General features: G+C 59.8%; 1 protein-coding gene across 1 annotated transcript; it reads right to left on the bottom strand.

Moving 5' to 3' along the window:
* Positions 1 to 2,212: 2,212 nt before the first annotated feature.
* LOC119092888 (integrator complex subunit 2-like) lies at positions 2,213 to 13,135 on the bottom strand. The gene is given in 19 exon segments (XM_037215789.1): positions 2,213 to 2,592; positions 3,113 to 3,326; positions 3,797 to 4,022; positions 4,508 to 4,629; positions 5,005 to 5,084; positions 5,801 to 5,957; positions 6,063 to 6,236; positions 6,686 to 6,785; positions 7,197 to 7,245; positions 7,248 to 7,344; positions 7,792 to 7,975; positions 8,289 to 8,486; positions 9,067 to 9,239; positions 9,806 to 9,829; positions 9,949 to 9,978; positions 10,423 to 10,553; positions 11,425 to 11,641; positions 12,009 to 12,144; positions 12,669 to 13,135. Coding segments are annotated over 19 exon segments (2,979 nt in total). The 5' UTR covers positions 12,956 to 13,135.
* Positions 13,136 to 13,872: the final 737 nt, after the last annotated feature.

Genomic DNA, 13,872 nt, shown 5'->3' with positions numbered 1-13,872 from the left:
ATCTAACCGGTTCAGTTTCGTTTGGTGTGAGCTTCGTGGAACACGACAATGAACAGCGACAGGAAGATTACACTACCGCGCACGCGCCTCTGTATTGTTCAGCGGGCGTCACCCCAAGGTCACGACCTCAGTACAGTTCTATCGACACTGAACTCACGCCATACCACTGTAGCTCCTCCCAAGTACTTGCATGCATCACGACGACCAACATTGTACACTCACTGCCGTCGGCGGAGAAGGCAGGACAGCGGCGATGCACGACGGAAAGCGGTCAGCACGACCATCACAAGCAGCCGCCGCCGCCGCGACACCGTCAGACAGCGGCGACGCACGACGGACAGCGGCCAGCACGACCATCACGAGCGGCCGCCGCCGCCGCGACACCGTCAGACAGCGGCGACGCACGACGGACAGCGGTCAGCACGACCATCACGAGCGGCCGCCGCCGCCGCGACACCGTCAGACAGCGGCGACGCACGACGGACAGCGGTCAGCACGACCATCACGAGCGGCCGCCGCCGCCGCGACACACCGTCAGACAGCGGCACGCACGACGGACAGCGGTCAGCACGACCATCACAGCGCCGCCGCCGCCGCGACACACCGTCAGACACGCGGCGACGCACGACGGACAGCGGTCAGCACGACCATCACGAGCGGCCGCCGCCGCCGCGACACCGTCAGACAGCGGCGACGCACGACGGACAGCGGTCAGCACGACCATCACGAGCGGCCGCCGCCGCCGCGACACCGTCAGACAGCGGCGACGCACGACGGACAGCGGTCAGCACGACCATCACGAGCGGCCGCCGCCGCCGCGACACCGTCAGACAGCGGCGACGCACGACGGACAGCGGTCGCACGACCATCACGAGCGGCCCCGCCGCCGCGACACCGTCAGACAGCGGCGACGCACGACGGACAGCGGTCCAGCACGACCATCACGAGCGCCCGCCGCCGCCGCGACACCGTCAGACAGCGGCGACGCACGACGGACAGCGGTCGCACGACCATCACGAGCGGCCGCCGCCGCCGCGACACCGTCAGACAGCGGCGACGCACGACGGACAGCGGTCAGCACGACCATCACGAGCGGCCGCCGCCGCCGCGACACCGTCAGACAGCGGCGACGCACGACGGACAGCGGTAGCACGACCATCACGAGCGGCCGCCGCCGCCGCGACACCGTCAGACAGCGGCGACGCACGACGGACAGCGGCCAGCACGACCATCACGAGCGGCCGCCGCCGCGCGACACCGTCAGACAGCGGCGACGCACGACGGACAGCGGTCAGCACGACCATCACGAGCGGCCGCCGCCGCCGCGACACAACCGTCAGACAGCGGCGACGCACACGGACAGCGGTCAGCACGACCATCACAAGCGCCGCCGCCGCCGCGACACCGTCAGACAGCGGCGCCACGACGGACAGCGGTCAGCACGACCATCACGAGCGGCCCGCCGCCGCCGCGACACCGTCAGACAGCGGCGACGCACGACGGACAGCGGTCACACCATCACACACGCCGCCGCCGCGACGCGACAAACCGTCACAGCGGCGACGCACGACGGACAGCGGTCAGCACGACCATCACAGCGCCGCCGCCGCCGCGACGTCAGCGGCAGATGGTCGTCACGACAGGTCGGCGCTGATGCAGACGGCCGGCCACTGGCGCCTCCTGGCGCACGTCTGGCGCTGGGTCAGACCACTCATACACCCGGTTAAGGCCAAACAGGTCAGCTCACATCGTCAAAGTCAATCAGGTCAACTCCCAGCGTGCGGTTCAGCGGTCGCGTTCAGGTCGTCTTCGGCGAGGCAGGCGGATTACCCCGGTCGGCGGTGGGCCCGGCCTGCGCCGGGCGTCACGGTACTCAGCTCTGCGGACCCGGGCGAAGGCTGACAGCCCCTGAGCGATCTGCCGAGCTGGACAGTGCTGGTGGTGCCAGCAGACACGGAAGTCTGCGGTGTCCGTGTACAACGCTTGTTCACGGGACTAGTCCGTGTTCTCGTGGACCCTGACCGCCGCGGGTCTGCCTAGCTGCTGTCACTGTGGGCTCACGCTTCATGGGACCGGCATCTGCTCGGACAGGCCCTGACCCTCAGAACACCGACCAATGGCACTGCACACCTCACGGTCCAAGAAGATAGCCTCTGCGTCCGCAGGCCGCGTCCGCCACAGCACCGGCTGATGTCCCTGCGCGGCCGACAGCTCACGAGATCATGGCCTGCTCCTGCAGCGCCTGCTCGTCGGCCGCCTTGCTGCCGTCACGGTAGACGCGGCCGTCCAGCGTGACCGCCTCGCAGACGGCCTCGAAGGCGCGCCGCAGCTCGATGCCCAGCAGCTCGTTGGCGGGCAGCGCATGTCGCAGCTGGACGGCCGCCGCCGTCCGCTCTTCGGCCTTGCGGCTGTCGTGCCGGATGACCAGGTCGTGGCTGGAGCCGCCGAGCGCCGCGTGGCTGGCGCTCACCTGGCCCAGCTGCAGCAGCAGCGACGTGACGTCGCGCGCCAGCGGCGGGAAGGCGCGCACCAGCCGCACCAGCGCCGGCAGCGTCGGCAGGAAGGCGCGCGGCCGCTCCGTCCACGGCAGCACTGCCGGGCACGGGCGGGCGCCGAGCCAGTCATGCACACGCACACGCACACGCAGACAGCGGACACGACGGCCGGCCGACAGGAGCAGGCCGCACTCTCGGCAGCGCGCGCCGCGTCCCAACAGGTGGGCCGTCCCGCGACTGCAGCGGACTTGCCGAGCTTCCACGGCTCGTATTACGCCGCGATTATCCCTGTCGACGAATGATAACACCGAGTACCGCGTCCGCCTCACGCACCCAGAAATGACGACGGATCCTGATTAGGCTGCTGTGAGCAGGGTTGTTAGGGTGTTAACTCAACGTTGAGCAGGGTGGTCAGGGTGTTGACTCACTGCTGAACAGGACGGCCAGAGTATTGACTCACTGCTGAGCGGGGTGGTCAGGGTACTCATGACTCACTGCTGAACAGGGTGGTCAGGGTGTTGACTCACCACTAAGAATGGTGTTGACTTACCGCTGAGCAGGGTGATCAGGGTGCTGATGACTTACCTCTCGGTAGTGTGGTCACGGTGTTAACTCACCGCTGAGCAGGGTGGTCAGAGTGCTGATAACCAGCCGGCCAGTGCTGTAGCAGCGCGGGATCGGGAACTGCGCCGCCAGCTGTGAGGTCAGATCGGCAGCGAAGATCTGCTTGTCCAGGTCGGGCTGGGCCAGCAGCTCGGGGATGAAGTCCAGGCAGATGTGCATGGATGGTACGCCAGCGACCAGCACGGGCAGCACCTCGGCCGGGTACCCCTGCCACGGGAGGAGGAAGAGGAGCCATCACAGACACTGCGCACGGTCTCGAAGAGCGAGAGGGTATCAAGCCTGAAGCCTGCGCACGGAACGGCAAGACACGAGAGCGGGCGGTTCAATACGGCGACTGTAGTGCAGACATAGCCACATGCACGCACAGTAGGTCTGGAAGGCAAGTGGCGTGAGCCCGACACGAAGGAAATCAGAGACAACCGTGCGACAAAACCATTACCTACGCACGCTTCTCCCGTCCGCCGCACGTGACCGTAGACTCGCGTGAAATGTGATACGATTGCTTCGGGAGATCGGCATCAGCTGTTCCAGTTCGTGCCGTACTATGACACACCGACCAAACGAGGCGCCAAAGCAACGGGCCATAACTCGCGACCAGGCACGAAGCGCGGCAGGCAACAGTCGGCGCTCTCCGCACCTGGCGAGTCTTGCCTTGCCGTGCTGGCGCGTCCGCTCACCTGAAAGTGCACGAGCTTGGCCAGCATGGGGTTGTCGATGAAGGCCTGGTGGAGGTAGGTGCAGACGAGACAGCGCACCTCCTGCAGCAGCTCGCGGCCGCCGGGCGCCGCGCGGTCCTGCTCCGTCTCCTGGCACACCTCGATCAGCAGCTGGATGGCGGCCGAGTCCTGCGCCAGCACCAGGGCGCTGCGCAGCTCCTCACGCTCGGCGTCCGTCGGCATGCCCCTGCAACCGGCGGCGGGCCGCGGTTTGGCGGGGTAGCGGCGCGAGCGCGGACCGGCAGCCACCGACACCCGGCGGTACGTGCCGGGACATGACTGACGTATTGGGGGACGAGGCTTTCCTAGACATCTCCACCCTAGAAAAATTGATCTCTTGCCATGACCGGGGTGGACGATGAACATCGCATGCGCAGGCGCCTGCTGTCCGTTGTCCAGCATAACCCAAAAACTTGCCTTGTCACATCAACCATGAGCTGGAAAACTCAACAACCACAGTGCAAAGCACGAGGTGCTGAACAGCTTATATCAAAAGGACATCAGAAACCACGGCCTCACACCAGTGGACCGGGCACATCTCCACAGCCTACGCCTACCTGCGGACGATACGTCACCAGGCCAGCCCTCAACACAATTTAGAAGTGCACAGTCAAGAGCACATCACGTGGACCCTAAGGCCGCCTGCCGCGGGTAACGGCCGGCGGTACGTACGGCTGCGGCGGCACAGGTGACGGGTGGTCCAGCAGGTGGCGCTTGAGCTGCGCGCGCGACGCCGCCAGGTAGACGTTGAGCAGCTCGAGTACGACCTCGAGCAGCGGCGGCGCGCGCAGCACGGCCGGGTGGCAGCGCAGCACGTGCAGCGGGTCCTGGGTGAGGTCGTCGCCGGTGAGCGGGACGCGGCGGCACCGGCTCCGTGTCGACTGGCCGCAGCGCCGTCACCGTCATCGCCCACAGCCGGTGCGGGAACACCAGGCTGAGGCGCGCCCACAGCTGTCGGAAGTGCTGCTGCAGCTGGCGCGACACGCCCGGCCGCAGCAGGCAGCTGGCGCGCGGCACGAGCGCACCCGCCAGCTGCCACAGCTGGTGGCCGGGCAGCTGCAGCAGGCGCGGCAGCAGCCGGCCGGCGGCGGCAGACGTGTCCGGCAGGCCGCTGAGAGCTGTCGGCGGGAGCGGAGCGAGTCAAGCACGGCCAGGCCACCGCCCCATACCCGCAGCCGCACGGTCCGGGCAGGGACGCGGACGGGGCCGATCCAGGTACGCCCGGCGAACACCCAGAGGCGGACGGCCACTGGACGCAGCAGCATACGCAGCCAGGCAGGGAGCCGAGGGTGCGGCGCGTCTCGCCCTGCGCGGCTTGGCGGCGCGCAGCGCTGGCTGGTGGCGCAGAGTTCAGCACAAAGGCAGAAATTTTGTACCTATGGTACGATCAGCTACATGAGGCCACCAACCGCGTACGATGTTTGCAATCATGCAGTACCCCCCCCCCCCTCCCCCCCCCCACACACACGGAGATGCTTGAGGGTCGATTTGAGAAATAGCAGTGATACAATCATGGAGTCATTTGCATTCGAGTCAATTCTACGTTGGCGGAGAGCCAAACCTGTACGTCTAGTCGTCATTTCAAATCGTTCAATCGAATCACGTCGTTTAAAACCCCGTAACATTATTGCATCCAAGGTTCTTGCCTGCTTAGAATTCACAAGCTACACATTACGAAAAAAAACATCATTCCTGCGCTTAAGAAAGCCTGTTTTGCCGAAACTTTCTACAAAGAAAAAACACTGCAACCTGACCATGCTATCATGATGCTGTCCTTTAATCGCTGAGAGAAGACCCCACCCGTGGAGTGTTAAAACATAACGGGAAAGAACGTCACGAGCAAGTGGGCTAGCCTGTGGGTCCCTGCGTGCTCCATCACCGGCACGAGTCATCAGCGGGAGCACGACCTCTGAATCCACCGCGGCACGAGGTGCGCGGGTGAGCCCGGCTGGGCCAGGGCCTCACCTTCCTCGATCTGCGTGGCAGAGGGGGGCGCGCACTCGGCGGCGGCGCCCTCCAGCTCGTCGGGCTGTGCGGTGATCCAGTGTGTGACCAGACACAGCTGCGGACTGTGGCTGGTGAGCAGGCCCAGCAGCGGCGAGAACAGGCCGGCGTACTGCGCCTGGCGCCGCTCGGCCAGCCGCAGCAGGTATAGCACCGGCAGCTGCCAGACGAGCGCGCCGCGGTAGGCGGCCGGCGCGCGGCCCTGCGCCGCCAGCGGCCGCACCGCGGCCAGCCGCCGCTCGTCGTGACGCAGCAGGTAGTAGAGCAGCAGCAGCTGCGCAGTGGCCGGCTCCACCAGCCAGCCGGCGGCCGGCGCGCCGTCCGCCGACGGGAAGCAGGAGACGCTGAACACGGAGGCGATCTGCTCCTCGGCGATCGGCTGGTTCGTGTGCTCCTGCTGCGGCGGCGGCGGCGGCCGGCGGTCACGGGAGGCGTCCAGTCACGCGGCTCACACGTGCGGGCACAAGCCGTTGCGCGCATCGCCCATCGACACAGTGCGGGCACAAGCGCGGCTCACGAACAAATTAATAGCTAATGACCCGTGCTCACTTGCATATCTACCTGCAGACATCCGCTGTTAGGTTTGTGATCATCATATGCTAGTGCTGTTTCGCTAACCATCCGTAAACATGAATTACTGCGCGATCTATCTTCACAAAGCAAGCAGTCGCGCGAAAATGGTAGTGCACACTTCCAGATCTGGCCACGGAGGTTTTTGTGCAGATGAAAACTTTTCCAAATGACAAAGGTACATTCATCTGAGAGCTTGCATCAAAACCTTTTCAAGGATTTTAAAAAATTCGACCGGGCGATCCAAAATAGAGCACCCGCTGACGAGGTCTATACCTGCTGAGGCCTTTGGGTTGTGTCCAACATGGACTTGACGTAGAGGTCGATCAGAGATGGGAGGACGGGATGCAGAGGCGTCTTACTCTGGCAGATTTGCCTGGAAACGCATCGCGGTGAGATCACGAGGCAGGCACATTGATTACTTACATCGTTTCGTGTTTTAAATGCAATACATAAGCAGATTGGCAACATAGCATGACACCGTCTTAGGAGCGGAACAATTGGTCAACAATTTCGCCATCTTACAAGTCAAAATACTACCAATATTACTGAGGGTGTTGGTTTTCAAATAAGTATCTCATGCATGTCAAGGTGGCAAAAAAGAACGAGCCTATCACATCGTGGCAACAGTAAACTGAGGTAATAGCACCACTTTCCTCTCGCACTTAGATGTCACTTGGATTTGTGTGCATGTCGCCCTTGTATCACATTTGTGCCTTCTTCGTTAAGTCCGCAACAGGACTTCACCGAACCCACGACCAGCCATCGGTCCAGCAGCGGCTCTGACCTGAAGATCCAGTCGTTGATCGGCACCTTGTGCTTGGTGAAGGCGCGCGTCTCAGCAGCTGGTACACGCAGTGCACGGGCAACGTCCCCGGGATGTCAGCACTTAGCGACGGGGTCACCTTCACCTTCACCGCGTGTGACGTCACCACCTGCAGATGACGTCAGTCGTGACGTTGCAGCCTACAATGGGCGGTCGCGCAAGAAGCTCAGCAAACTTTCCAGGCGAACTTCCAACTTAAGGACCGTTCCATGCGCTGCAGGCGCATGCATACGGATGGAACGGCCCGCCAACCGCAGACACTAGATGCAGCCCACTGTTGGCTTTTCAGAGCTGTCATAGTATCACCGGTGGGTGATGTAGGTTTCATGACTTGGTGAGTCCCGCAGTGTTCACATTTCATGATAAGTATGATACATAATCTGAGGCATCTTGACGCGCTTCTTATCGGCGTAACTAGCCATCGTAGATTTAATACGACTTGTCCATGACACACATCCGTAAGATACATACTAGCGACCCTCTCGCCAGAGGGGCGCACTATGGCATTCGCGGGTGGGAGGAGTCCCAGCGTCACGCGATACCTGGCCTCACCCACCTGGTCGGTGAACACGTCATGTGTGAAGATGTGTTTAATGCGGTTCAGGTTACTTTGGCGGATGTTCATCTTCATGCCGAGCGTGTTGTTGACGAGCTCGATGATGGCAGTGAGGTTGCCGGCGTGGAAGTGGATGGCGAAGAGCAGCAGGGTCTCGCCGAATGAGGCCGACTCGCCGCTCGACCTGGGCCGCCACGTGCACCGTGTCAACGAGACTCAGAACGAAGGCCGGTGTCACACGACATCACCGGGCAATAACGTGGCACGAGGAGAGGTGACGAAAAACTGATACAAATGTCGGGTAAAAGAAGGGAGGAACTCGTTACGGTACCACACGTCGGCCGACCCTTCATACAGTGGGTCTCCATGTATCTGATGCCAACCTGGATAAGCGTGACACTGGACACCGTCTGGTACGACAGGGGACCTCCAACCGCCAGATAACCACAGCTCCCGGGGCGTCAGCCTGGAGGCCGACCCGCCCGGCTCCGGCTCACCGTTCGAAGTAGGCCTCCTGCGTGGCGAGCCAGCGGAGCCAGCCGACGGCGCGCCGCTCGTGCTCGGCGTGCATCAGCAGGCTGGGGCAGCCGATCAGCGCGCAGAGCGAAAGCGCCACGAACCGCACGCCAGCCGGCGACGGCGGCGGCTGCGAGGTCAGCAGCTGCACCAGCAGGCGCATCTCCTCCTCCGTAAACCTGCCGACCGCGCCGGGGCGCCGTCACAGGGCGGCAGGGCGGCGGCGAAGAGCGCAGGGCGCCCATTGAGGGGGGCGGCGAGAGTGTAGTCTCGGGGCCGAACGGAGCAACTGACTCACGAAGACAGGACCACTGTCATACCACGGGACAGATAACGCGTTGGACTGTACCGGACTGCGCGAACTGAACATAGATATCGCAAACACATGCGTGTCACGCCGTCAAGCTAACAGCGTGTTCACGCGGCTAACCCAGCGCGAAGGGCTATTCCACGTACAGTCCGTAGAAAACTCCGGCCAACCCCATGCGAAAGACTTCACAGGACCGCGGGCCTCGCTAGGAGACGATCAGCACGCAGCGTGGCCGGACAGCGAGCACTACTGGCAGCTTCAGTTGGGATGTGGAGGCCCGTTACGCCTCCCTTGCACCCGTCCCAGCAGCACGAAGTCATGTCCGACACGACACGCACGCACGCGTCAGTGTCGCAACGAACACTGGAAAGGCAGTCACAGAGTCTAAGCTCCGTCTCCCACTGACAATCCTCGAGCCGGAGGGCAGCGCACTAGCCGCAGTGGCCTACTTGAGTCCGGCGAGTCCACGCAGGGCGCAGTAAAGCCGGACGGATGCGGCGGCGTCCACCACGCCCGAGTCCGGCAGCCGCTGGTTCATGGCCATTAGCAGGGTGTTCTGCAGGCGCTCCAGCAACCGGTCCCGGAGCGACTGCAGCGTGGACGACACCAGCGTGCCCTTCCGCTGGAGCAGACAACGCGGGGGTCAGAGGTCAGGCAGCGCGGGGCCAGAGGTCAGACAGCGCGGTCAGAGGTCAGGCAGCGCGGGTCAGAGGTCAGTCAGTAGGTGGGCACCCGTCCGGATTCGCAGCGTTAGGACTGGACATGCACAACAGGCTAATCGTCATGTCAGGTCCCTCGGCTGGCGATAGGCAGAGTGACACGAGATCGGATGACACCTTATTATTATAGCACATAGACAAGTCCGTAACAAGTCGTAAGTAGGCGGCCCATCTGCACACTATAGCCTCATTCAAGCAGAGGCCAGCTGAAGAGAAGACGAACTCTACATCTCAGATCAGAGTCACTTCGCATCTACGGACGCCATCTGACGCAGCGCCCGCATCCCCAAACAAGATCAGAGGGTTGCCTCCACACAACTGACGCCACCTCCGCAACCCACACTAGACAACAGCACACCCGAGGGTGCCACCACGGCTGAACCCGCGCCGCGGCCGCCTGATCCGTTCAGCCTGCAGTACACCGACAGCGCCGCCGCCCCCAGCCCGCCTAATCCGGCCCCGGCCACACCTTCTGCCCGTTCCTGACGAGCGCCTGGAACCAGAGCGCACGTGCTGGTGTTTGCCGAGCGGATGCCGGAGACGAAGGCCACCAGGTCACCGGCGTCGCCGGTGTCGGGCGGTGCGGCGCGCCTGCTCCAGCGACAGACTCACCGCCAGGCTCGGCATGCGGCACGTCTCCATCTGCGGCGGCACAGGCGGCGGGGTGAGGCGCGCCGGCCGCCCGCGGACCGGGCACGCGGCCACAATGTGGCGCACTGCGGCGCGCAGGCGCGCACGCAGCTCGGCGTCCAAAGCCTGCTGACCGGGGTCCAACCGCAGGTGACCAGTGGTCGGTATCAGGTAGAGGGTATTACGCACCGGAAGAAGATCCGCCTCTGGAAGGCTCTGGTTGTTTCCCAGGAGTAGCCGATAAGTCAACAAACCCCATCGAAAAAACATAACTTTCCAAACTAACCGCACCACGTGACACACATTCTGGAAACCTGGCGTTCCTCAGCGCCACAATACCAAGCATCAAGGTAGTGCCCTGATCCCACCCTACCCTTCTGTCCAGCGGCGCACCAGTTCGCAACGACATGGCACACTGGCACCCTCCGCTCGCCTGCCCTCCTCAGTGGCACTCACGCAGACGGCGCGGACGGCGAGCACCTGGCGCGGGTTCATCTGGCAGAGCTGGCGGAGCGCTGTGATGCGCGCCGCGCCGCCGGGGGAGTCTTCGTCAAGCCGGTCCCCGCTCGTCACCAGCGACGTGCACACTGCAAGGCAGAGGGGCGCAGAGTCAGCCAGAGGGTGCACACCATGACACATACTGGGTGACAGAGGGGTGGACGGTCAGCAGAGTGCACATGGCGCCTAGCTCTCACTGGGTGGGGTAGGAGGCCAGCACGCAGCACATGCAGTCATTTGACGCCTGTTGCCACAGCTGACCATGTGTGGATGGCAAGCGCGAGTTGGCAATGCTCTAAGCACACACAATGCCACTTACAGCCCACGCATGTAAGGCACGGCATGCGCATGGCACGGACCGCCAACCGCAGACACTAGATGCAGCCCGCTGTTGGCTTTTAAAAGCTGTCTTAGTATCACCGGTGGGCGATGTAGGTTTCATGACTTGGTGAGTCCGCAGTGCTCACATTTCATGATAAGTATGATATATAATATGAGGCATCTTGACGCGCTTCTCATTGGCGTAACTAGCCATCGTAGATTTAATACGACTTGTCCATGACACACATCCGTAAGATACATACTAGCGACCCTCTCGCCAGAGGGGCGCACTATGGCATTCGCGGGTGGGAGGAGTCCCAGCGTCACGCGATACCTGGCCTCACCACCTGGTCGGTGAACACGTCATGTGTGAAGATGTGTCATCATCAGATGTGAATCAAATCCTTGAGTGGCGGAGGCGAGCAAATCATCACTGACGACATTCAAACGCAGTGCAAACACTCGCCAACTGGCAGCGATGCCCACCGCCCGCCCTACCCTTGAGATCGCGGAAGCAGTGCCCCAGCCGTACCACCAGCGGTGGAGGGACAGAAGCGAAACAAACCGTATCCGTACGGAACTGGGCCGAGCCCGGCCGGGGTGCGGCGCGGCGCAGCCGACCTCGCCGCCGTCACGCACCCTCGTGGAAGGCGTCCGGCATGTTGGCCACTAGGCGGCAGATGAGGGTGGCGCCGTGCCGCAGACGCAGCAGGCCCTCGCTGACGTCGGCTGGCGGCAGCAGCTGCGGCAGCTCGGCCAGCGCGATGCTCAGGATGTCGGCCGCGTCCTCCAGGTGCACGGTGTTGTCCAGCAGCTCTGACGGCTGCACGCTGAATTCCTGGCGCACGTCACGGGCCTGCGGCGGCCAGGTCATGCCCGATCAGCTTGTGTCAGATCGCACACCTGGCAGGCTAGTGTCACACAAAATGTGGTGAGGATTACATTGGCTTTGTTGGATTGTAGATGGATGCTGGTTTCATGGGTTTAGCTACAGGAGAGATGGGGGGGGGGGATGTGCAGTCATGGATTGCCTCAAATGTCACCATGCTAATGGTGCTGCATGGATCCCCTCAAAAATATTTGTCAAAACTTCTTTCACCCATTGTATGCTAATAGTGGTTGGCATCTACAATTCTGATAAAACAGATGCAAATATTTCTTGATGTGTTATATGGTAAAATACACATGCATATCATGTTCAGCTTATGATATTACTTCCTTACCTGGGCCATGACAAGAATAAGAGTGGCAAGCACCAACTTCAGCTTTTGGATGGGTTCACTTCTCTCAAAATCTGGTGCCCCTGCATCCTGAGCTGATGACAACAGCACACTGTCTGTTGTGGCTCCCATCTTTGACCTATGAGAGCAACCACACAAAAACATGTAAAAATAGCTCGGACACCTAAAATCTCATAATAACATATTCATGTGATGAGCTCCAAATCAATGCCACCATCATATACATTGAGGTGTCAACAAGTGCATATACTAATGTGGAGCATACACTACACTTTACACTAGGCACATATTACATAGACACTGTGACCATGAACAAATTCACGAGGCCAAACATGACTTGCTGTCCAAAATCATTACTTCTATCTCCTGATTTTTGAATATTCCTTATCATGCCATAGGATCAAAATTAAAATGTCACTGACCAGACTAGTCATTCTGAAATTGAGCAGATTAGTTCCTCAATGCTCCTAGTTAAACACTTGACACACACAGATGCTGGTGTACCACTTGAAAGAAGAAACCCTCATACATTGATGGAATGCTTTGAGCAGAGTTTAAAAGACATTTCATCTTTTGAGGCCAGTTTCTAAACCATATGATGGAAACACCACAGATGGTTTAACTTCATGCATGCAGGCTTACCTAAGCTGTTGCTCTTTTTTGACATCTGCTTCAAGCTGTGGGAAGCTTACTGATAGAAGTGCAACCAGAGAATTGACAACTTCTATGCCAGACAAGATGCGTAAGATTATTTTCCTTTTCTCCATGCACTCATTGGATTGATCCAGTGGTGCTATCAGGCTCATCCGAACCAAGCATGGCAGCAATGGGCGGATCTCTGCTTCAGAGCACTCTGCTAGTGCAGCAACATTAACACTCTCCATTGCCTCAAAAACTTTGGGACTAACTGGTAAAAGTGCTGAGGACATCTTTATATCTTGAGTGTGAAACCGCGAATACACGGCCCTCGGCTTGGCAGTGCTGTGCTGGATGTCCTCAGCAGCTAAACTTCAGAAATGCAGCTTGCAAATTTTTCCACGATCAGTGGAGTCATGAAGACGCTTTTACGTTTATGTTTAAGTATGAAATACATGCGAAGAGCATAACAATAAACGCCGGCGCGGCGCGATGGAATCACCCTGAATCTCAAACCGACACCGTATATGTATCAAAAGCGCGACTAATGTCAAAACAAATGACGTCATATCTTTTGGGATCTAATATACAGTCTTACTTCAGTGTGCACACCCACTTATCAGCCCGTCATTGCTAAGTGGGATGCATTTGTTGCAAGTGTGTAGCTCTGCAACAAAATACAGCCAAGTAAAACACTTAAATGATTTGCCATTTAAAGAATATTAAGTATTTGTTGCATAAGTAACGATGCCCGGCATAGTTTAGTCTGTCCTTTGACGTTAAAATGGGTTACTTCACATGTGAAGATAGTAAGGCAAGACTTAGATTTCGTGAAACAAGCTCACTTATGACTATTGGCATGCCTTTTTTAGTGGAAAAACTGCTCTAGACATCATCATTCTCTGATTAGTGAATATGCTGCTCAATGCGCTATGATTTGATCAGATCATCGTAGCTTGCACAACATTGATTGAAAGCCATTTGACAGCCGTTATATCAGGAAATCGCACTCCTGAACGCCAGATATGAACGCCTCGACAATCATTTTTTTCTTGGCCTTGATCACCAAATGGCTCACAGAAATGGGGATATGAACAACGTTTTTATGACCCCATGAATGCCATGGTGGCTTTGAAATACTCTCCCTGATATACATTTGCCCATCTCCGCCCGCGTGTAGCTCAAACACTTAAGCATTAACAAGGGCAGG

The sequence above is a fragment of the Pollicipes pollicipes genome, unplaced genomic scaffold (assembly GCF_011947565.3).
Source record: "Pollicipes pollicipes isolate AB1234 unplaced genomic scaffold, Ppol_2.1 Scaffold_358;HRSCAF=402_pilon_pilon_pilon, whole genome shotgun sequence".
Classification (NCBI taxonomy): domain Eukaryota; kingdom Metazoa; phylum Arthropoda; class Thecostraca; order Pollicipedomorpha; family Pollicipedidae; genus Pollicipes; species Pollicipes pollicipes.
The sequence above is the reverse complement of the archived record's forward strand: the minus strand, read 5'-3'. Positions and strand labels throughout refer to the sequence as shown.